At 42.7% G+C, this 22916-nt stretch overlaps 1 protein-coding gene across 1 annotated transcript in view; it reads left to right on the top strand.

Moving 5' to 3' along the window:
• The window catches only part of LOC143932986 (uncharacterized), a 163622-nt gene extending 142960 nt beyond the window's left edge, over positions 1 to 20662 (top strand). Inside the window, 2 exon segments of the mRNA XM_077455909.1 lie at positions 1410 to 1481; positions 19849 to 20662. Of these exon segments, the coding sequence (XP_077312035.1) occupies positions 1410 to 1481; positions 19849 to 19953 (177 nt within the window). The 3' untranslated portion in view covers positions 19954 to 20662.
• The last annotated feature ends 2254 nt before the right edge of the window (positions 20663 to 22916 follow it).

The raw sequence follows: 22916 nt of genomic DNA, 5'->3' as shown, positions 1-22916 counted from the left end.
ACTACACTATATGAGCATCATTTGGGTGAGCTTCTTTTGAACAGTTCTTAACTTTATCAGGGACCACCTTTCTACCATTATACCAGGGCGAGATGTTTCTTCACTTCAGAGTAATGATCTAAGGCGCATTATCATTTGCCACCTGGTGAGTGTATAGATTGGTGAAGGTGCACATGTGTGACGAATTGTTCCCAGGTGCATTGGGTGGTGATTATCTCCTGCTGGATTTTTTCCACTTTCTGGAGAGTGGTTAGACTTCTCACACAAATTGTTGGAATTATCCAGTTTTATGCTAAAAATTTGGTGTCATGGATTCATATATCAGGACTTTATTTACATTTTGTGACTGTTATTTAAAGTGATTGTAAAGTCTCATCTGTTATTATAGGGAAAAAAAAAAACATGTTATACTTACCTGCTCTGTTGCAGTGGATTTGCACAGAGTAGCCCGGAACCTCCTCTTCTCGGGCTCCTCTTTTGTGATCCTGGCCCCTCCCTCCTGTTCAGTGCCCCCACAGCAAGCAGCTGGCCATGGGGGCACCTGAGCTGAGTCACAGCTCCCTGTGTCCATTCAGACACTGAACCCCGACCCCTCTCTCCCGATTGGCTAGCTGACTTTGACAACAGCATGAGCCAATGATGCCACTGCTGTGTCTCAGCCAATCGGGAAGGAGAATGTAGAATGGGCTGAGACACACGTGGACAGAGGGACCTCAAGAATGCATTAAAGTGGTTGTAAGGCTTACCTGTAGCTACCATGTACATCTCGTAAACCTACATGGAGTAGGAGATATCCCCTGTATCAGCATGCGCCGACATCTTCGATACATGCGCACTGAAGCAATATCTTGTTCATGCCGTTGCTTCATCTGACGCACCGTTACCGGCGGCTCCTGCGCGCATGCATGGGAGCGACCTCATCACGGCTCTGACCAATCAGTGTTGTAGCTTGCGATACCCAGAAATAACTCCGGGGGAGAGTGGTGTGCCAGGATGGCTGCGGGGGCTTCGATTTATGGTGAGCATTTAATGAGTTATGCCGTTTTTGTCTTGCAGGTTTTTTTTTGGGGGGTTTTTTTTTGTGGATTTACAACCACTCTAAGATAGAAAAAACCTTTTGCCTTTACAACCACTTTAGTTATTACGAGAAACACTGCACGCCTTTTGTTATTTTACAGTAAAGATCATACCTAGACTTCGGCTTTAATTTGAGTGTTTATTTTTTGTGTGCTTACACTCTGAGGAATGGTGGAAAGCCCAAATAAAGACATTGTCTGTAACATGCAGATTGCCGCTGTACTTTAGTGCTGCACCACACATACACTGCTGTATTTTCCCTCCTCTCTTATCCTTTATAAAATGATAGAAGCAGTTGACAGCCATTTATTTTCCCTTTGTGATAATTCCAGGAACCTGACGCTGAGCTGAAATCCAGAGAAGAAGCAGAAGACCGATATCAGGATGACCAGGAGCAGGAAATTGTATGACTTTACAGTGTTTCTATGGGGGAGAGAAGTTTCAGTAGTCGGGGTAATTACAGGTTGATTTACCTGTCTGACTTGGGATAACTTGCATGTTCACTAGATCTTTGGCAACTATGGGGTTGATTTACTAAAACTGGTGAGTGCAAAATCTGGTGCATCTGTGTGTGATAGCCAATCAGCTTCTAGCGTCGGCTTCAATTAACCTTTGACAAAAAAAAAAAAATACGTGGAAGCTGATTGGTTTCTATGCAGAGCTGCACCAGATTTTGGACTCTTCAGTTTTAGTAAATCGGCCTCTGTCTGTGAAAACTTGAGTTCTTGATGGAAATAACAAAGTCAGACAGGACTAAGACAATGAGGTTGATTTACTAAAACTCAAGAGTGCAACATCTGGTGCAGCTGTACATGATAGCCAATCGGCTTCGAACTTCAGCTTGTTGAATTAAGCTTTGACAAAAAAACCTGGAAGCTGATTGGTTTCTATGCAGAGATGCACCAGGTTTTGCACTCTTTAGGTTTTAGTAAATCAACCCCAATACGTTGCACATAGAGGACTTTCGGAATCGGGGAGCCTTTATTTCACAATTCCCACATTTTCAGTTGGGGGCATCCAGACCTCCTTTTGTTCTGGTGACAATTGTCTGTGATGCAGAATGTGATTAGAAATCTGACATGGTTGTCACAGGGACAGAAGCTGAGGTGGAATCCTAAAAATGGTTACATCTGTTCAGATGACGACAGATTATGAGGAAATTTCTCTTCTCAAAAAAAAAAAAAAGAAATCCATCCAGAGTCCTAAGCATTCTCACATTTTTACATTTGTATATACTGTGTTGTGCTTTGATGTATATGCAGAAATTATGGTGTCTTCCCCCCCCCCCCCCCTTACAACAGTTTAGTTTTGAGTAAATTAGTTTGGCATGGTCTACATATGTAAATGGGCATGACTTTATAAAACTAATATAGCCGACTCGTTTCAGAAGTTCTGAACTCTTTCTTCAGGGCCAACAAAGTTGTTCTGTATGTACAAGATTTGTAAAGAGTGGCTCTTCTATGTGGCAGATATCTGTACATAATACAGAACTACAAATCCTTTGGTACATAAATATATGCCATATGAAATATATTTCATCTGTGTATTTTAGCAGATTGGATGGCGTTCTGGTTTAAATAAACTTCACGTACTCCTCTTCCTCCATTACATTTTTGGCAATGTTCTGCACAATTATCAAAGAAACTCAGCCAGTTAATCCAGCACTGTCCTGTTGTGATATTGTGCACCCCGAGTCCCATGCCACCATCTTTGTTGCTGATGCCATCAAGTGCACAATATCTCTTCTTGGTTCAGGCAGCCTGGCTTCTTGATGACATAATGCCAGGCCTGCCCTCCTCCCAGCTGCATGAACAGAACCTACAGCATCATGGGAAATGTGACCTGCATATCACGGGAGGCTTCAGAGCAGACCTCATACTTAAAGTGATACCAAAGTCTGGGGGTTATTTTTTGCTTACAAATAAACATGTTATACTTGCCAGCTCTGTGTAGGGGTTTTGCACAGAGCAGCCCTGATCCTCTTCTTCTTGAGTCCCCTGACCCTTCCCTCCTGTTGAGTGCCCCCACAGCAAACAGCTTGCCACAGCTCCGTGTGTCCCAGCCCCACCCTCCTCTCTCCATATTGGCCCACTGACTTTGATGGCAGTGGGAGCCAATGGCGTTTCCCTGTTGTGTCAGGCTTGGCTGTCCAGGACTCTTGCTCCTCATTGGCTAAGATGAAAAAAAACTGCCTATGCAATCACTTTAAAGAGGAACTGCAGTCTGCTCACATAATTTGTAATAAAAACATCTTTGCCATTCTGAAGCATCCATCCAAACACTTTGCATATTTTATATATACCGTGATTCTGTACTTGCCAAATATGCTGCAGAAATCTCCCTCCACTGAGTCTGGCTGCAACAATTTTAACTGTGGGCAGCTAAAGCTGCTGCCTGTTCACTTCCTGGATTTACTGGATTTACACAGGCACACCTCCAGCCCTGCAGCTCTCATTGGCCCTCTTATGACTCCCCCCCCCCCCCCCCCCGCCTTCCTGGCAAACTCTCATGCCGAGTACACACGCTCGTAATTCTCGACGGAAAAAGCTCTGATGGTTTTCCTGTCGGAATTCCGCTCAAACTGTCTTGCCTGCACACGGTCACGCCAAATTCGGACCACCAAGAACACGGTGACATACAACACGTACGACGGGACTAGACAAAGGAAGTTCAATACCTAGTAGCCAAAACTTCCATCTCGTAGTTGAATCTGAGCATGCGTGAGTTTTTGCGCGTCGGAATTGCATACACACGATTGGAATTTCCAATAGAAAGTTTTTTCCATCGGGAAAATTGAGAACATGCTATCAAATTTTTGCTGGCGGGAATTCGGCCAGCTAACTTCCGATGGAGCATACACACGGTCACATTTTCCGATGAAAAGCTCTCATCGGTCTTTTGCTGGCCGAAATTCTGATTGTGTGTACGCGGCATCACGAGAGGGAGAGATGGGCATGATGGCATAATGACCAGACAAACAGGAAGTTGGCTGTATAAGGTCATTACTGGCAAAAAAAAACACTGTTTACTTACCAAAATTTAAAACCACAAGGGTAGAAGATTTAATAGATGGAAAGTTGAAAAATTACTGAAGGTCTGCTTTAAGCAAAAGGGTGGCCAAGAGGTGGAGCGGGCAGAAAAAATTGAGAAAATTAAATAAGCAAAAAAAAAGTTGCCATTTTAGATGGAGTAGTGATGCCTCTAGTGGGTGAAGGTCCACTTTAAACACAAATGTTGGCAGACGTCCTCTTGCCTATCCCGGTTAGAAGAACTACTTCTCTGGGATCCCAGGACAGCTGACCAGTTGACCTTTGATAAAGGAGAAGAGTGTTTAGATTGGCAGAGGTCCTAGATTAATGGCCCGTACACGCAATCAGAAAACATATGAAAAATACCGCTTTTGAATCGTACGATAATCTGATCGGCAGTACGCAGCTTTCGAGGGAAGATGACAACAGTTTATCCAATGGGACAAGCACAAGATATTTTCTCGTATAATATATAGTTTCTAAGAATTTACTTTAATCAGTACAGTTGTCATTCGAAAATAAAATGCAAATATACAACATGTCATATAAGAATTTTAGTAACTTTAATAAACTCTTCATTTTCAATATGAGACTAGCATGCAAAAAAAATGGACGATCGTTCGTCAGATCAATCTCCTCATGTGTACCAGACATTACTGTGATCGCTTTTTTGAATGTATTTTCTGGACATTTGTAAATCTATACAAAGGACTGTATTGAGGGGCATTTATTGTGACTACTGAGAAGTCGCAAGGCCCTTTTGTTTGGTTGGCTGCTTGATAATTCCCTTATACATGAAGTAGGGTGCATGGGACAAAAGGGGGTTCAGCCTCAGGAAAGAAACGCATTGTTCATGTACCGCCAGGGCACCATGAAGTTTAAATACAGTGCTACCCGCAGAGATAATGTGTCAATTTCCCCTAGGTTTCTTTCTTTACATAAAGGAATACGTGTACCCCCTTCAATAATAAAATTACACAGCCCAGTAGGTATAATTAATAATGGTTTTCCTCCAGGGACGTGAATGACTGAAGTGGAATAATTTGCTTTGTTTTGGACTCTTGGCACAATCCATTCACCTCCGATAACCCTTGTGCCTGTCGTATTTTCATCATATGGTCCTTTGGGCTGACTCTCTTTGGATTTGAAGGTAAAGCTTCGCTGTGCACATTATCATGCATCGCAGCTCCCTCGCCTAACAAGTCTTTTTCCAAACACGTTGCAGTTTCTGTGTGCGTTCAGAAGTGACAGCGCACATCTGGGCTGATTCCTTGGCTCTGAACGTCTTGCTGTCACCATGAAAAAGGGGAAGGCGCCTGCTAGGAAGAACTTAGCCTGCAGGAGGGGATCCTTTGTATCACAAGGCAGCATAAAATCCTGAAACCGCAGACTTGTGTCAATCTTCTTCCCTTTTTTTTTTTTTTTTTCTTTAAGTAAATGAAATGGCGGCCTCACCAAATGGTAAAATTATTCAGGGCCCCAGTGTTGGAAAGTTCAACCCCAATTGGATGACATTTAGTTGGCTAAAGCACTGTGCATCATAAATCCATTTCTTTATATAGAGTTCTTGTTTTCACCTTTTTTCAGCCTTTGTTGCATTTCGGTGCTACTGATCTCCAGTTGTCCCTATGCTACCAGTTTCTGTCTACATCACTCCAGTGATGACTGCATGGCATTTCTCAGGGCAGAATTTCTGATGGTGACAATAGCCGACCATGTCTGTATAATGTGCATTGAAGTAGACAGCCCCCATTGGAAACCCATGTGACAACAGACACTCAAAACTGAGAGATGGAGAGAGTGGGTTGTCGCCTGATAACAGGAGGTAGCTGATCGAGGAGTTTAATGACAGGAACACCAGGTGGTATTTTAATATAAATTGGAAAATTTATATTTAAAAAAGATTGCAGGCATTCATTTAAAAATGGCACCCCTCCTGGAGCTCAAACTATTAAACCTGGCCTAAGCAGATTCAACAGAATTGTTGCTGTTATGCAAAAGTTTGTCTCAAACCACTCCCCCCTTATCACGAACAAGTGTATGGAGCAGTGACGCACAGCTGTCCATGAAAGGGCGGACATACAATGCAAAGAGGGCACTAAGGCTCCATGCACTATACATTAAAATAACATACTAAAAACGCCAGTAGCTTTGCAGTGAGTCTTTTAACATTTTTGCAATAGTGTTTATTAGCATTTTTAGCCACGTTTTTGATCGTTTTAATCAAGTTTCAGTGTTTATGAGCTTTTGGTGTTTTTTGTGGCCAGAAAAACGACTACTGAACGCAATTTTATGGCGTTCAGAAAACAGCCTATAAACTCCACTGCTGATAAATTCAAAAACGTCCACGTGTGCATGGACAACACAGAGTGGAGTTTATGGGCTGTTAAAAAAAAAAAAAAAAAAACAACAAAAAAACCCCAAGCTCCAAAAAAACTACCGTTTTGTGAGATTCAGTGTGCATGGAGCCAACTTGACTCCTAGCAGTGATCAACCGGTTTCATGGGCCAGACACTCCCTCTCTATCAGGGCTACAAAGAGTCTAAAGGCCATAAATATAAATTGTCTTGAATCTAAAAATTGAATACACAAGTAAAAAATAAATGTAAAAGGCACATAAGGGCAGAGGTATGTTTGGCATTTGGGCTTAAAATAATAGAAGTAAGAGCTTCATCTTCTCTGTACTGTGCAAGAGACAAGATGGCAATACCCACTGAAAGAATAACTGGGTCCCAGGGGCCAGACCACTGATTATACACTGGGGAGTTATTTTCAACATGAAAAGTTCATATCTGGCAGCAGTTTCTGTAAACCTTAATTTAATTTAATACAGCTAATTTGTATCAGCCTCCAGTAATCCAATATAGAGCAGCACTCAAGCAGAGGATGGCAGCAATGTTCGTTAAACAAGGCTATAGGGTATGCTGCATTGCTGTCAGTCTAACATTCTGACGATGCATACAGGAGGAGAGGGGACGAATATGATTTCAATTAATACACTACTGATTCCTCATTGTCCTCATCAGGAGAACTAGATGTAAAGGTAAATCTCTCCATTGAGAATACAGACAGCAATAAAATCCTGGCAAAGGCTCTAACCCTTCCCTGCTTCTATATGGCCTGAGTTGTGCTTTATTGTACAATAATGTTAACAAAATGCATTCAAGTTTTTAAAAACGTATTTCCCCCTTAGTTTAGCCATGTTTGAGCACATAACGTTACTATTTGCCTATTAGTATACATGCTGTGCTTCCCCTAAAGAGAAGCCGCAAAGAGCAATCCCTCTGTCTTTTCAGATGACTTCTTCCCCCCCCCCCCCCATACAGGCAAAGCCACATCGCTATCAGTGTTGCCAACCCATCGGAGTGAAATTTACTGGCATTTCCGAAAGTTACAAAATTACAGTTTTAAGTGCAAATTTCAGTATTTCGGTTACAAACAAGCACAACCTACAATTAGCAATGTGATTTAGACCCCTTTCACACTGGAGCGTTTTACAGGGCACTATAGCATTAACAATGGCACCTGCAAAACGCTTTAAAACAGCTGGTCCATGCACTCCAGTGTGAAAGCCCGAAAAAGTCCTGCCAGCAGCTTCTTTGGAGCAGTGAACTCACCACTCTTCCACCGCTGCTCCCCATTGAAATCAATGGGGCAGCTCTGCGATACCGCCGGCAAAACGCCACTCCGGCGGCATTTTGCGGGCGGATTTAAGCCCTTTTCAGCCGATAGCGGGGGTTAAAATCGCCCCGCTAGCGACCGAATAGCGCCGCTAAAATGGCACTAAAAATAGCACTGCTGATGCCTGGGGCGGCTCGGTGTGAAAGGGGTCTTAAGGTAGAGGGCAGAAAAACTGATTTATTTTTTTGACTCGGAAGGGGGCAAGAAATTAGACTGGGCAGCTGTAGCAGCCCATCCATTAGGGGCGCCGCCCCCCTAATCCATGCGTCCGGCCCCTAATCCATGCGTCCGGCCCCTAATCTACATGCAGGGCGTTGAACAGTGATAGTTTTTTTTAATTTATTTTTTACTGGCTGCCAGTAAAAATGCTGACGGTTGGCAACAGTGGTCACTACCTGTTTCTGGGTTTAGGGCATGTGTGCTGCCCCACAGACACCTGCTGTGATTGTAAACCATGGGAGTCTGTCAGCAGGTCCCAGCCAATGATTCATGGCCGAGAACTGCTGACTGGCTGTGTTCAATAACAGCCCAAAGCCCCATGTTGACAACACAGGGCCCTGTACAGAGGGAACCATCTGTTTCTGCAAAGCTGGCATAAACAAAGATTTTTAGTAAAAAATTAACACAGTACAGTGACCGTGTATAGCAGGGATATGCAATTAGTGGACCTCCAGCTGTTGCAAAACTACAAGTCCAATCCTGCCTCTGGCTGTCATGCTTGTGGCTCTAGAGTCTTGGTATGTCTCATGGGAATTGTAGTTCTGCAACAGCTGGAGGTCCGCTAATTGCATATCCCTGGTGTATAGCATTAGCACTGATCACTGTATTGGTGTCACTGGTGATGTCAGTAGGGCTAGTCCAGCAGGGGAAAACTAGGTTGCTAGAAACACTTCATGTCTCCATCTCACCGGTGGTCCTTTAGGCCTCATGCACACTGGGCGTTCCACCCCTGCACATGGGATTTTGACACTTTCTTGCAAGCAGAAGGTACAGGCTCATCATCCAGCCCAGCTGCTAGAAGCCTCTAAAACTCTGAGATACAGAAAAGCTGCATCGAGGGGTACCAACACGCTTGGAACAATATGCACCCACGGATGAATGCCCAGAACACGAGAATTTTGCATGCCAGGCATTCATCCCTGGGTGCATACTGCTCAAATGGTTAGTACCAGTACCACTCTCGACTGTTTAGCCGCGGCAGCTTTCAGCCTCTTCTGTGCCCACTAAAATGCCAGAATCCTAGGCACAAGTGCCAAACTCCCTGTATGGCTGAGGCCCTATTGTGATGTTCAGTCTCACTAACCAGCAATGAGGTATAGGAGAGTCGGGGCCAATGCTCAGTTTTTGCAGAGATATGCATAATCAAGCATGTCCTTCTGTCTCTGTGCCTTGCTACTGTCTAAGGCACCAGCTGCCCACATATTCTAGCAACCCTGTTGCTTGAATAACTTTGGCATGAAATGTGGTGTATTTTTTATGAAAATTATTTTCTGAAGAGTGCATCAAATCTAAAAAACGATCAGTAAATGGCTACAACGCATTTCTATCACCGAATTATTATGTGTTTTTTTTTATTTTTCCAATCTTTTAAATAAAGCTTTGCATTTTTACCTGTTTCATGCAAGCTTAGTTTTCTAAATCTAGACCCAGTCCTTTTGCGGAGCCCCATCGCTGTGTAGTATGAAGGGTTAGATCAAAGAGTTGGCCAGGAAATGTTTGCCTGAGCCAAGTTACCTTCACGCATCCGAGCCCAGGAAGATTGGGACTGCACTCTGGTATTTTGCTCAGTGGAGGGAACAGCTGTGCAGCCTTGAATATCTGGGAGGGTTTAATAGAGCTATTGCTCCCAGATCTGCTGCTTCAGCTACCAAATATTAACCGTTTTGTCTCTCCGGAGGCCTCACTCACTTCTCAAGCTCTTCCTTTTTTTTTCTTAAGGGCCTATCCAGATAAATGGCGTGACAAATGGCTGGAAATGGGGACACATTTGAACTGCTTTCCCTGTCAAAATAAATTAACCCATGCTTTTAGTCTTGTCATTGCTGGATTGTACAGCAGAAGGTGGTTGACAATTTTCTAGAGACTATAGATGAGACTTTGTGCCACTGCCCCGCCTCCTTCCTGTTCTGGGCTTCTAGGTCACACTGGCACTCATGCTTTGCGATCTCGCTCTCTAAGCATATGAAGTACCTCTTTTTTTTCTTTACTAAAATGCATCTCTCTATGAGCCAACTCTGCAAAAAAAATAAAAAATTTCCAGTGATTAAACTAACAAGATAGAAAAATTATTAAATTATTTGAAGCATACGCTTTACAAAATGGCTGCTATTTGTAGGTGGTATCTGAACAAATGGATACATATGTATATATAAAAAGTACAGTCCTCCAGAGTCCATCCACCATATAAATTGTCCAATTCGGGGGTTGTGTATGACCCCAATGTGCTGCAATATAAATTTCAGACTCCAAAAAGTGCCAGGTGCTTCATCCACTGCTTCCAGAATAGCCCCCAGAGGCAAACCACTCTTCAGATACAAAGGATTGCTTCAGAAAAAAGGTCTACAGCTAGGTTCACACTCTGGCCATCCCCACTGCCCCTCTGAAAAGTGATCACACTGTGGAATACCAGTGTACTTCTGGACCACAAGCCAAGCTTTTGTTGTGGAGTGGTCCCATTGACTTCAATGAGAGAGTTTTGGAAGCGGTGCTGCTGGTCAAACTCAATCTGCTGTGTTGCTATAGCAACGTATACTCGAGTGGCTATCATGTCACTTTGTGGGGGTGGTAAAAATGTGGTTGAACTAATCACAACCCCTAAGCGCTAAATATATGCCAATAACAGTATAACTCATTAATTGCTCCATGTGAATCCTGGTATTGAGAGGCACAGGAAAAAGATGCTGTTCATTGTGTAAAATTTTTTTGAAAAATAATAAAAGCTAGAAAAAAACTCACAATATACAGCGCTCAGCCCAGCACTAAGAAATAGAATGTACAGTAAATGTATGGGATGCTGTACCACAAGCACTTCCCTCATCTGTGTGTGCAGCCACCCCAATGCGTTTTGTCTCTCTAGACGACCTTGGGGGTGGCCATTCTGGGCATGCTGGCTGTGCTTCAACTCTCTGCCCCTGCATTTTCAGATGTAGTGTATGGTGGCTACATCCCCAGCGGACATTAAGTACCCTTACAGCACCATAATGGGGTAAATTGGCCCTGTATAAAGGAATGACTTGCATATACTTTCTAGCTTAGTAAGAGAACGCTGTGTTTCCTCTATAAAATCAATGGATGTGGGTGCCTGTTCTCTGGTTGTAGATCTTGCATTCTCTTGAATACGCTTCTCCTTCCCAGACGACGTGTGTAAAAGGCTTTTGAAGCAATTTGCAGAAACAGGCTGATTATAATTAAATATAAGCAAAGCTAACAAAGTTACATACCTTATATTCATTTGGCATATCCTGTTTTTGCATAACAGCAATACTGGACCATGGCTGATGGTTCAGTCAAGGGGCATGGCGTTTGCATTTATCAGGCCTTCCTATGTTTACAGTGTGCACAACAAAGTGTGATTTCAAGGGGAATCTTTTCATAGAGAAGTCTTCTTAAAGCGAAAGTGTCGTGTTTTTAATAAAATTATATATATATATATATAGATATAGAGAGAGAGAGAGAGAGAGAGACCCTCATAAAGCACTTGTATAACTGACCAGACAAAACTGCTAGGATAGAGGAGCTAAAGCTTTAAAGTGATTATAAACTTATGTTTGTGTGTTTTGTTTTTTATTTTTTAAACAAACCAAAAAAAGTCATACTTACCTGCTCTGTGCAATAGTATTGCACAGAGGAGCCCCGATCCTCCTTTTCTGGGGTCCCCCGCCAGCACTCTAGGTCCTTCAGCGAGTACCACCCGTGCGTGTGCACTCCCAAGCCACCCAGTCTGCATCTATTGATGACGCTTCGCTCCCTCAACACAGCATTTGATAGAAGTGGCAGCCTAAAGCCCCATACACACGGTCGGACTTGTACAAACTTTTCCGTGGACTTTTGTACAAAGTGTGTTGTCCACAAGTTTGTATTGCATACACACGGTCGGACTTTTTGACAACAAACACGAACGTGGTGACGTCACAACGTACTGACGCCGCTTCAAAAGAGGACGTTCAATGACTCCAGCGCCACCTTTGGTCAACTTCTGTATTGTAGTCTGATCGTTTGCAATGGTTCTGAGCATGCGTGTTTGTACCTTGTACAAAAGTCCGATGCTTTTGCATACACACGGTAGGACTTTGCTCCATCGGACTTCTGTTGTCAAAAAGTTTGTCCGTTCGCAGAGCCAACAAAAGTCCGATGAAAACAGAAAAAGTTTGTCCGATGGAGCGTACACACAGTCGGATGTTGCTCCAAAACAGCTAATTTGCATGTTTGTTGTCAAAAAGTCAGACCGTGTGTACGGGCCTTTAGACTCCCGCTGCTTTCAATCTGCCCAATGGGGGGGGGGGGGGGGAAGAGTCAGGTGCCTACGTGTCTAAGTTGGTTTTCTTTATTTCACATGGTAATCCAGCCACTCTAGGGTGACGATGCTTGTTCAAAGGATGCTATGAGCTCAATTTATTTCTGCTAGAATAAACACGTATTTTTGTACCCATCTACAGTGCTTTTAAAGAGTATTCATACCCCTTGAAATTTTCCACATTCTGTCATGTTGCATCCAAAAACGTAAATTAATTTTATTGGGATTTTAGGTGATAGACCAAAAACAAAGTGGCACATAATTGTGAAGTGGAAGGAAAAGGAAAATTATTAATGGTTTTCACATTTTTTTACAAGTAAGTATCTGAAATGTGCGACACACATTTGTACTCAACCCCCTTTACTATGATACCCCTAACTAAAATCTAGTGGAACCAATTGCCTTCAGAAGTCACTTGGTAAATAGAGTCCACCTGTGTGTAATTTAATCTCAGTATAAATACAGCTGTTCTGTGAAGCTCTTAGAGGACCTTGGTAAACAAACAGCATCTTGAAGGCCAAGGAACACACCAGACAGGTCAGGGATAAAGTTTGGGAGAAGTTTAAAGCAGGGTTAGGTTAGGAATAAAAAAAAATATCCCAAGCTTTGAACATGTTACGGAGCACTGTTCAATCCATCATCCGACGGAAAAAGTTTTGAAAGCTGGATCGGATTTTGTTGTCGGAAAATTTTAGATCAGACTTTTTCTGATTGGGTCTAGAGAATTCCGAAGCACAAAGTGCCACGCATTCTCAGAAAAAATTTGGAGACGAAAGCTATTGGCTGCTGGCCTCTACATAGTCCATTGTACGTTTTTGTACATCACCTCGTTCCGAACTATCACATTTTCTGAACACTTTGTGCGACCGTGTGTATGCAACACTAGTTTTGGCCAAAATCCGTCAAATATTCCGACGGATTTTGTGGTCGGCATGTCCTACCGTGTATATGGGGCATAAGTCTGCAAAAGACTTGAGACTGGGGCAGAGGTTCACCTTCCAGCAGGACAATGAACCTAAACATACAGCCAGAGCTACAATGGAATGGTTTAGATCAAAAACGTATTCATTTGTTAGAATGGCCCAGTCAAAGTCCAGACCTAAATCCAATTGAGAATCTGTGGCAAGACTTGAAAATTGCTGTTCAGATGCTCTCCAACCGGTCTGACAGAGCTTGAGTTATTTTGCAAAGAAGAATGGGCAAAAATGTCACTCTTTAGATGTACAAAGCTGGTAGAGACTTAACCAAAAAGACTTGAAGCTGTAATTGCAGTGAAAGGTGGTTTGTCAAAGTATTGACTCAGAGGGGGCTGAATACAAATGCACACCACACTTTTCACATATTTGTAAAAAAATAAATAAATTGAAAACCATTTATTTTCCTTCCACTTCACAATTATGTGCCACTTTGTGTTGGTCTATCACATAAAATTCCAATAAAATAAAAAAAAACATTTTTTGGTTGTAACATGCCAAAATGTGGAACATTTTAATGGGGTATGAATACTTTTTCAAGGCACTGTAACAAAAATAATTTCATCATGTCGGGATCAGTGGATACAAAATGGTATACATTCACAGTTGTAGGTGTGTGTTTAGCAGTAAAAAAATGCCGGGTGTATAGTTACAAAGCACTTTCAGGGTCATCTCCCTTCATGCTAAAATAGTCTGCAGTTGTTTGCTGTGCTGAGATTTTTGCATGGAGGGAGGCCTTATCCTTTCAGAGTATTATATCCCTAACATTAAAGGGTTCTTGCGTTGTTTTAGGCTTTTATACATTTATTTACATTTTTTGTCTTCTTTCTAAGCTCTATTATGCGTATTGCTCAAAAGTCGTGTTCCTCTGAGCACAATTTGCTCTGATTGCGCACTCATGTAATTGATGGAAGCACAGCCACCAAATAGTTTGAACTCCTCCTGCAAGTAGTTCAGTGCTGTCAGAACTAATTTACGTCTTTTCTTTTATTTTGGGTCTTTGGAGGCATGCAGCTATTTGTGACTGGCGTTCTAGATGAGGCTGGTTGCAGTTTTTAGAAGCACATACAAAGTAACTTCTGCAGGACACTGCTGTTATATGCTAATATGTTGTGCATCTAAATATAGGTCTGACCCCACGGAAAGTGAATATTACACTATAATTGTTTAGGAAATGCAGTTAAAGCTCTGAATTGTTGCTGAATGAACAATGAAGCATTCAGAGATGTTTAAAATGCCAGCTGGCCCTGCTTTCCTGCTGTCTTTCCACCCTCGGCTTGTTCTGTTACATGTAATTGTAGCCATATAGTCCAGCAAATGGCCTAATACAAAATACAATATTATCCTCATCTATGCCTGCTATATATATATATATATATATATATATATATATATATATATATATATATATATATATATATATATATATTATATTATTTATTATTTATATTATATTCAACTTTTTGTTTTTTCGAACTCTAGATGATAGGTTTGTAATGGGCTGTGACAAATTGCATAGTTTGCCAGTGCTGAAACTGATATTTAACAGGATTCAGGTTTAAAAGCTCACAGAATAGAAACTGCAAAGCTGGTTTGTAAATGTGTTTGTTTCATTCACAGATTATTTTGAGAACTTTAACCTGCTTAACTGTTTCAATACCGGGCACTTTCACCCCCTTCCTGACCAATTTTCAGCTTTCGGCACTGTCATACCTTGAGCCAGGTTCATACTAGTACCAAAAACACTCTGACATTGGGAGCTCATGTCACGTGAAGTGTGAAAATCAATGTTTCCCTAGCCGCATGCCCTCAACATGGCATGGGGGATGCTTTGGGGGCAAAGAACCTTGTCCCCATATTAATGAGGACATGTCCCTCTTCCCGACAACCCTGTCTGTTGGTTGTTGGGGTCTGTGGGCAGGGAGCTTATCGGAATCTGGAAACCCCACTTTAACAAGGGGGGCCCACCCTATGTGAATGAGTATGGGGTACATTGGGGGGGGGGGGGGAAGTGTAAAAAATAAAACGCATTACACAGGTTTTTAAAGTAATTTATTAAGGCAGCTCCGTCTCTTGCGTTCTCTTGTCCCCTCTCTGGCTCTTCTGCCTCCTCCGCTGATGTCTTCTGCCTCTGCCGGTTCTTCTCCCTTGCATTTGTGCAGGACCAGCAATCTGAAAATTGATCAGTCTTAATGTACTGACTGCCTTTCTAATTTCTTGCAGCCCAAAAACCCAGGACAGTACAAATATCCCCCAAATGACCCCTTTTCAGAAAGTAGGTCCAAGGTATTTGGTATGAGGCGTGGCAAGTTATATATATATATATATATATAAATTTAGATTATTTTTTGTCACTTGTTTGGAAAATGAAGATAGATATATCTTATTTTACATATAAATAATATCTACTTTTTTTTTTTTTTTTTTTTTTTAGACACTGACCAGAGCAATACAGTGTTACTAGAGTAACACTACTACTCTGGGGAAGTGATCAAGATTCTTTTTTTTTTTAAAACACTGATTGCTTATACCAGTGAATTTCACTGTTCTAAGCAACCACTTTACTGAATGAAATTGAGTAATTCGGTGTTTACTATTATGGTTAGCTGTTACGTGTATACTATCCTCAGTTGTAGCTGGCACTAATCTCCTTAGTGTCAGTAGGTGTCTGGACACTGAGGAGCTCTCAGCAGTCTAACACAACTTCCCTGAACACTGCTTTAATCAATGGCCTTGCTGTCAGAGCAGCACTGTTAACTGCAGCAGTGTTCAAAGAGCCGGGTTGCTGCTTTGTGTGAAAGAGCTGTAGTCTGACTCTCCCAAGATAAGGACTCCTTCACATGGGGAGCTGCTTTTTTTTTTTTTTTCATCTGCCCCTAAGGTACAGGTACTCTATGCAGCCAGCCTGTTAAAATCAATGACAGGCTAACAGCTAAATGGATCTTCACTTACATCCCTGAGTGTACATTTGTGCAGGACTGATGCATCGCTCTGAACGTAGTCTCTGTCTAGGTTCAGAGCCATGCTGGTCCTGCACAAATGTACACTCAAGGCAGTCATTAGCCTAGCATTGATTTTACCAGGCTGGCTGTGTAAACCACCTGCCGCTGCCAGGCAGATGAACACAGCCCTCTGGGTATACTGATCTGTTTGTCCATGTGAATGAGCTCTAAGGCAATTCAAAATGAATTGCTTGCACTTAGTAATTTCAGTAATAAAGCCACATCCTGCTGTTCTATTAGACTAACATTATAGTATAAAGAAAGGAAAGGTGATATAGCTTCACAGTCAAGTTTGTACATATAGTTTAATACATTTTTATAACTAACAACTCTCTAGAAATCAATTCTTTTCAGAAAGCATTTAAAGATGTTTTCTAACATGTTACCATCTACTTGATTAAAATAGACCATTTTCCATACACATAATGTCTGAGGAATGCAAACCTATCCTAAGTTTTCTCAAGGTAAACTGGATTTCAGTTCACAAAATGGAATAGTAATTGCATTTAATCACCACGCAGCATCATTGAAGTGCGTTTTAAGTGCATATGCCTGAAATGTGAATTTTAATTCAAGGACATTACTTTCTAGATGCGTGTCTGAACGTTTGACCTTTCTATAAATGCTGAGTGGAAAAGAACCAACATCATAAGCAGCAAGTGTTACCAAGGTCTCCATTTTACATGGCATACTTTGTTTTTTGTTTTTTTTTACAGTTCTGTTTGTATGATCAGTTTGCTTCAATTTGATATTTTGGATAGATATGGTGATCTTGCTGGTGTTCACCCAAAACTGATATTTGGTCCTAAGAGGTAACAGTCTGTCTTACGGCCATAAAGATAGATGGTGATTAGTCGTAACATTAGGACTATCCACCTACTATTGAGTGGATCCTTTTTTTCCACCAAAACAGCCTCGACCCATAGTGGCATGGACTAAACAAACCATCTCACTGCCTCTGCCGCCTTGTCTTTTTTTGATAGTATATTATGCTACACATATTTCCCAGGTAAGTGATGCACACACCTGGCCATCCTCATGTAAAAGGGGAAAAAAAAACATTATCAGACCAGTCCACCTTCTGCCATTGTGCTACGGGCTGGTTCTGTTGCTAACAATGACCATTATAGGTGTTTGCTTTTAGCTGTGGACATGGGTCAGCATGTGCACCCTGACCAGTCTGCGGCTACACAGCCCCATACCCAACAAACTGTGATGCACTGTATATTCTGGCTCCTTTTTTTTTTATCAGAACCAACATTAACTCTTTCAGTAATATGAGCTATGGAAGCTTTTCTATTGGCTCAGACTACACGTGTCAGCTTTTCCTCCCCATGTGCATCGATGAGACTTGGCCACCTATGACCCTGTTGCCGGTTTTCCTTCCTTGGACCACTTTTGGTAGGTCCTAACTGCTTCAGATCGGGAACATCCCACAAGAGGTGACGTTTTGGAGATGCTCTGACCCAGTTTTCATTACAAGCATTACAATTTGTCCCTTGTCAAAGTCGCTCAAATATTTGCGCTGGACCGTTTTTTTTCATCTGCATTCCATTGGGGAGATTTTGCTTCACTTCCTGTCCCATAGCCAAACAGAAAGTAAGAGGAAATCCCTGAAAATTAGGGGCATTCTTTGGGGACCCTCAGATCTGCCTATTGGATATCCCTATTCTCGGGACAACCCATAGTTTTGGGATTTCTTTTACTTTCACCTTCAATGATCATGTTAAACAGGACAAATCGAGAGGGTGAATCTTCTGAACGGGGGTACAGACAGCAATAAAAACGGACAGGGGTTGTAATCCATCTCCACTCTATTGAAAACTTAAAAAAAAATCGTTTTAGTTTATACTTTTACAGCTAAAATTTAGGCAAACTGCTAAATACATAGAATAAATACATACAAGGGATACATTTTGTTTTCCAAAGGATTTGTATCTTCGACTAAGCCATCCTGAGATTTACACAGCTCTGCCAAACGGCTGAAGACCTTTTATTTATTTATTTTCTGCTACAATTAAAGTGATTGTAAAGTCTTCTCTTTTTTTTCTATAAAAATAACAAACCTGTTATACTTACCTGCTCTGTTCAGTGGTTGCACAGAGCAGCCCGGATCCGCCTCTTTTCGGGTCCCTCTTCTGTGATCCTGGCTCCTCTCTCCTGTTCAGTGCCCCCACAGCAAGCAGCTTGCTATGGAGGCACCCAAGCTTGGTCACAGTTTCCTGTGTCCATTCAGACACGTAGCCCTGGTCCCACCTTCTCTCCCCTGATTGGATGGCTGACTATGATAGCAGCGGGAGTCAATGGTGCCGCTGCTGTGTCTCAGCCAATCGGGAAGGAAAATCTTGGATAGCTGAGAGACTGATGGACATTGCTGGACAGAGGGGGACGTCAGGTAAGTGTGAGAGGGGGCTGCTGCACACAGAAGGCTTTTAAAAAAAACTTCTGCCTTTACAATCCCTTTAAGTAACCCTTAGAGGTTTTGTCTCTTCTCCAGCTTGTTGGACAGTGAAAAGAAAAGTAGACTAATGAGCTTGTATCTCTATCCAGGGGAGGACTGACCATTCGGCCACTTGGGCACTGCGTGATGTGTGTATGTATACTGTGCGTGCGTGTGTGTGTGTGTGTATACTGTATGAACCTGGTGTGCCCACTGATGTTCAGCAGAAGTCGATCTAACAACCCCATGCCTGTGAAAAAGGCACTTGCTGCCATTTGGAGCCATCTGATTTGGTGCACTGCAGAGCTCGACCTTGGATTAGGCAGCAGGTCTGAGTACACACCTGTGCAGTGATATCATGGCACACATCAAGCATGGCCTTTATTCACATGCCCCACTGCCAGATCTGAGGCCAACCACAGCAATTCACTATTTCGCTGGCTCTACGACTCACTTGTGCAGTATAGAGGCTGCAACAAGTGGATTTTTTTCTAATCGAAAGCTTTTTCCAGACAGCTGCCTGCTATACCAAGCACTAAGGTGCAAAGGTGTGTGTGTATAGGGGACACTGATGGAAGGTGACACTCTGGGGCAGTGATTGCGAACCTTGGCACCCCAGATGTTTTGGAACTACATTTCCCATGATGCTCGATTACACTGCAGAGTGCATGAGCATCATGGGAAATGTAGTTCCAAAACATCTGGAGTGCCAAGGTTCGCAATCACTGCTCTGGGGGCTCTGCCATAAGGTGGCACTCTGCGTAATTGTGATTTATAGGGAGTATGTTGGGACTTTAATGTAAGGGAGGACTCTGATGTGGCACTCATCCTAACTACTGTACTCTATATGTTTTGTTTGCTACTTACTCCAGGCGTGATGGCCATCTGTAAGCCCAGGGTCCCCATAATCTTCCATTGCCCGGGGGCTCCATAAGTTGTCAGTCCGCCCCTGTCTCTATCATTCTGCTTTCACTTCCTAGCAGCATTATTCTCGTTAACACGTGAACACTGCCATGCAATTGATTGTCAAAAAGTACATAAGTGAAAAATTAAGATTATTTTTGTTTTGAATGTAGTGTAAACCTGTGATTATAACTTTTGTTCCAAATTTCTGATTGTCTCTTACTGGCAGGATGAGCGGGGTGGCGAACAGGAGAACGGTGATGACTTGGAACTGGTGCAAGATGAAGGGGTAGTAAAAGTGGATACAAGAAACAGGAAAGAAGGCTATTACTGATCAATTTTTTTATTTTTTATTTTTTTAATGATGAAACATGCACTTGAGCCTTTATGTAAGCGGCAGAAGAAAAAGGTAAAACGTAGATGGCACAAACCATGGAGTGAACCTAAATTACATGTGGAGGACGCTGCAGATCGATGGACTGATGCATCGATGGACTTGCCTCTATGTATACTGATAAAATTCAGAAGGGCTTTGGTTAGGACTTCTTATGGACAAATACCTTTCTGTGCTGCACTAGCTTCAGAGATGCCTTTCTCTCTGTTTGTGACTGTAAATGAGGAATATATCTATTTTTTATAACTTCTGTGCAGCTCATGCAAGTTTCTTACCAGAATTCTGTTTCTTGAGTATCAAAAATTTAAGAACGCAGGCAACTTTTATGCATTTCTTTTTTCCAGGCGCAGAAGAGAATGATTTGTTCTTTATAGCGGGAAATCTTTATTAGAGCATGGTCAGTTTAATTGAGTGAATCATCCAAGGCTTAGATGTCTGTTGAATACTTGTTAGACCATTTGCTGGAAAGTGACACTTTTTTGGTTTTGGTTAGATACTTCCTGATTTTACCATCTGTGGCTTTCTAAAGTCTCTCTCTGGGACTTCAGCAGTGAGCCTTCCATGCTGGCATTCCATGCTCAGGTCCTGCTATCTTGTAGTCTGACCTTCTGCTGATATCTACATAATACAAATAAAAATTCCAACAGGATGTGTGAGACCTAATTTATCTGTGTAATGGCTATAGGATAGTCAAGCCCACCGCCTATAATTTTTTTAAATTTGGGATAACGTGAGGAAGAGTTGGCGAGAACATGCCAGATTTTCATTGGTGTCTGTACTTCCTCTTCAATTAATCACTATTGGCTTTTTCTGGAGTTTGTAGAGACCTTTCCTCTGCAAGTTTGCCCACTTACTATGGTTAAAGAGGCTTCACGTTAAAAACTTTATTTTACATTATAAGGGATGTAGCAGAAAGATTGAGTTGACTTGCTGCCTCAAGGTAGGGGTAGATGGAGTTGAATGCTCTTTTACTAGTGTACTCCAGTTCTAGAATGCCAGCAACTGATTCAGCCACCAGCAGGCCCAGACCGGAACAAAAAATAGGCCCAGGTATTTAGACTGAGCAGCCCAGGACTACCACAGAAATTTGACAGAAAACCACACCATTGCTACGGACCACCAATGCTTCACCACACACTCCATGGCTACTACACTATACCACACCATAGCCCACCAAACCTACAACCCAATACACCAATACTACAGGCCACCAACTACACCATATGACACCAATACAACACTACATCTAGATTACATCATTATTGGAGACCACCATACCAATACTTCAACCCCCACCACTGGAACCCCCATATGACACCATGACTATGTAATGTGACCCCTCATAGTGTTGCATTGTATAGTTCTGGACTATAGGTCATACTCTTCCTAGAGAATAAATACAGCACACTCAGATCTTGGATCTATGTATATAACTTGGTCTTGAGAATAGAATGGATCCCTGGTACAGGGTAGGGTCTCCAATATATAATTGGTTCACCGGCATAGAACAGGTCCACTACTCTCAACTGTTGAAGCATCCTCTGCACACACTTTACCCGATCGGGCACTGCCCCCTGACAACAGCATTGTAGGACCCGATAGGGCAGAGCTTTTCCCATATCTTCTCTGGGGAAATGGGTGGAAAGGGGATGTGCCTATTACCCAGAGCCCACACTCAGCCACCTGGTGTGATGGTGATCCTCTAGACAAACAGTATGCAGTGCTAAGCCTGTGCAGTAAGTTCAAGCATGCTCCCCACCTATAGAATTAAATGCATGCTGCCCCCCCCCCTCGTTCCGGTCCTGGTACTGGGGCTAGTCCGACAGGGGCAGTGATGCCACTGTCCAGTGCTGCTACAAGGTCATCTAGAGCCCAGGGCAAACATGCCAAATTGCTTGCCCCCTAAGCCTAAATCCCCCCCTCCCCAAGCTCAAATCTCTCCCCCACATGCCCCCAGCACAAATCCCCCCCCCACCATAGCTCAAATACCACTCAAATTTCCCTTCCGAGCACAAATACCCCCCCCCCCCCATTCAACCATACAGGCAAAATCCCCCCCCCCAAAAAAACAAGAATTCTGATCTTCGCACAAATTCTCCCCCCCCCCCCCGGCCCATCAGCATCCATCTCCATCTGGTACCAGGGCTAGGCTGACAGGAGTAGTGATGCCGCTGTCCAGTGCTGCTACAAGGAGGTCATCTAGAGCCAATATGCCAAATTGCTTACCCCCCTAAGCATAAATCCCCCCCTCCCCAAGCTCAAATCCCTGACGCCGCCCCCCCCCCCAATAGCTCAAATCCCACTCAAATTTCCCCTCTGAGCACAATTTCTCCCCCCCCCATTCAACCCTACTGGCAAAATCCCCCCCCCCCCCAATTTTGAGGCAACTGCTCGTTGTGCCCTGTGGCCAGTCCGGGCCTGCCAATCAGCATCCATCTCTTTCAGCAATACACAATTTGGGTGGAAGCACAGACCAATGGCACTGCAAGGTTAGTTTTACCTAGATGTGTCATCGGAGGCCAAGTGATTTGTGAATATATAGTAAGTATTCTAACTCCAAAGAAGAAACCTAAACCTTGAATGAACAGCCTCCTAGTTGCCCATAGATATTAGAGGAGGCTGGGACATCCATGCATGACCTGACCATCTCACAATGTCTCCTGTACTTTTTTTTTCTTCCCTATTATGTATCAGAATGGGGGAAACCCTGAATAGAACCAGTTACGTTTATCATTTCTGATGCCAAAAAAGTTGTAGACATGCAAATTAGACGATTCCTTTATTACACAACCCAAAATACTTTGCATCTATGCTCATCCTGCTCTCAACCTGTCATGGGAGAAATATGTGGGTTCCTTGGTTTCTACACATATGAGTCACATTACTGTGGGCAATGAAACAAA

Source organism: Lithobates pipiens, unplaced genomic scaffold (assembly GCF_037356315.1).
Source record: "Lithobates pipiens isolate NorthernLeopardFrog02 unplaced genomic scaffold, aLitPip1_a1.2 Scaffold_27, whole genome shotgun sequence".
Classification (NCBI taxonomy): Eukaryota; Metazoa; Chordata; class Amphibia; order Anura; family Ranidae; genus Lithobates; species Lithobates pipiens.
The sequence above is the reverse complement of the archived record's forward strand: the minus strand, read 5'-3'. Positions and strand labels throughout refer to the sequence as shown.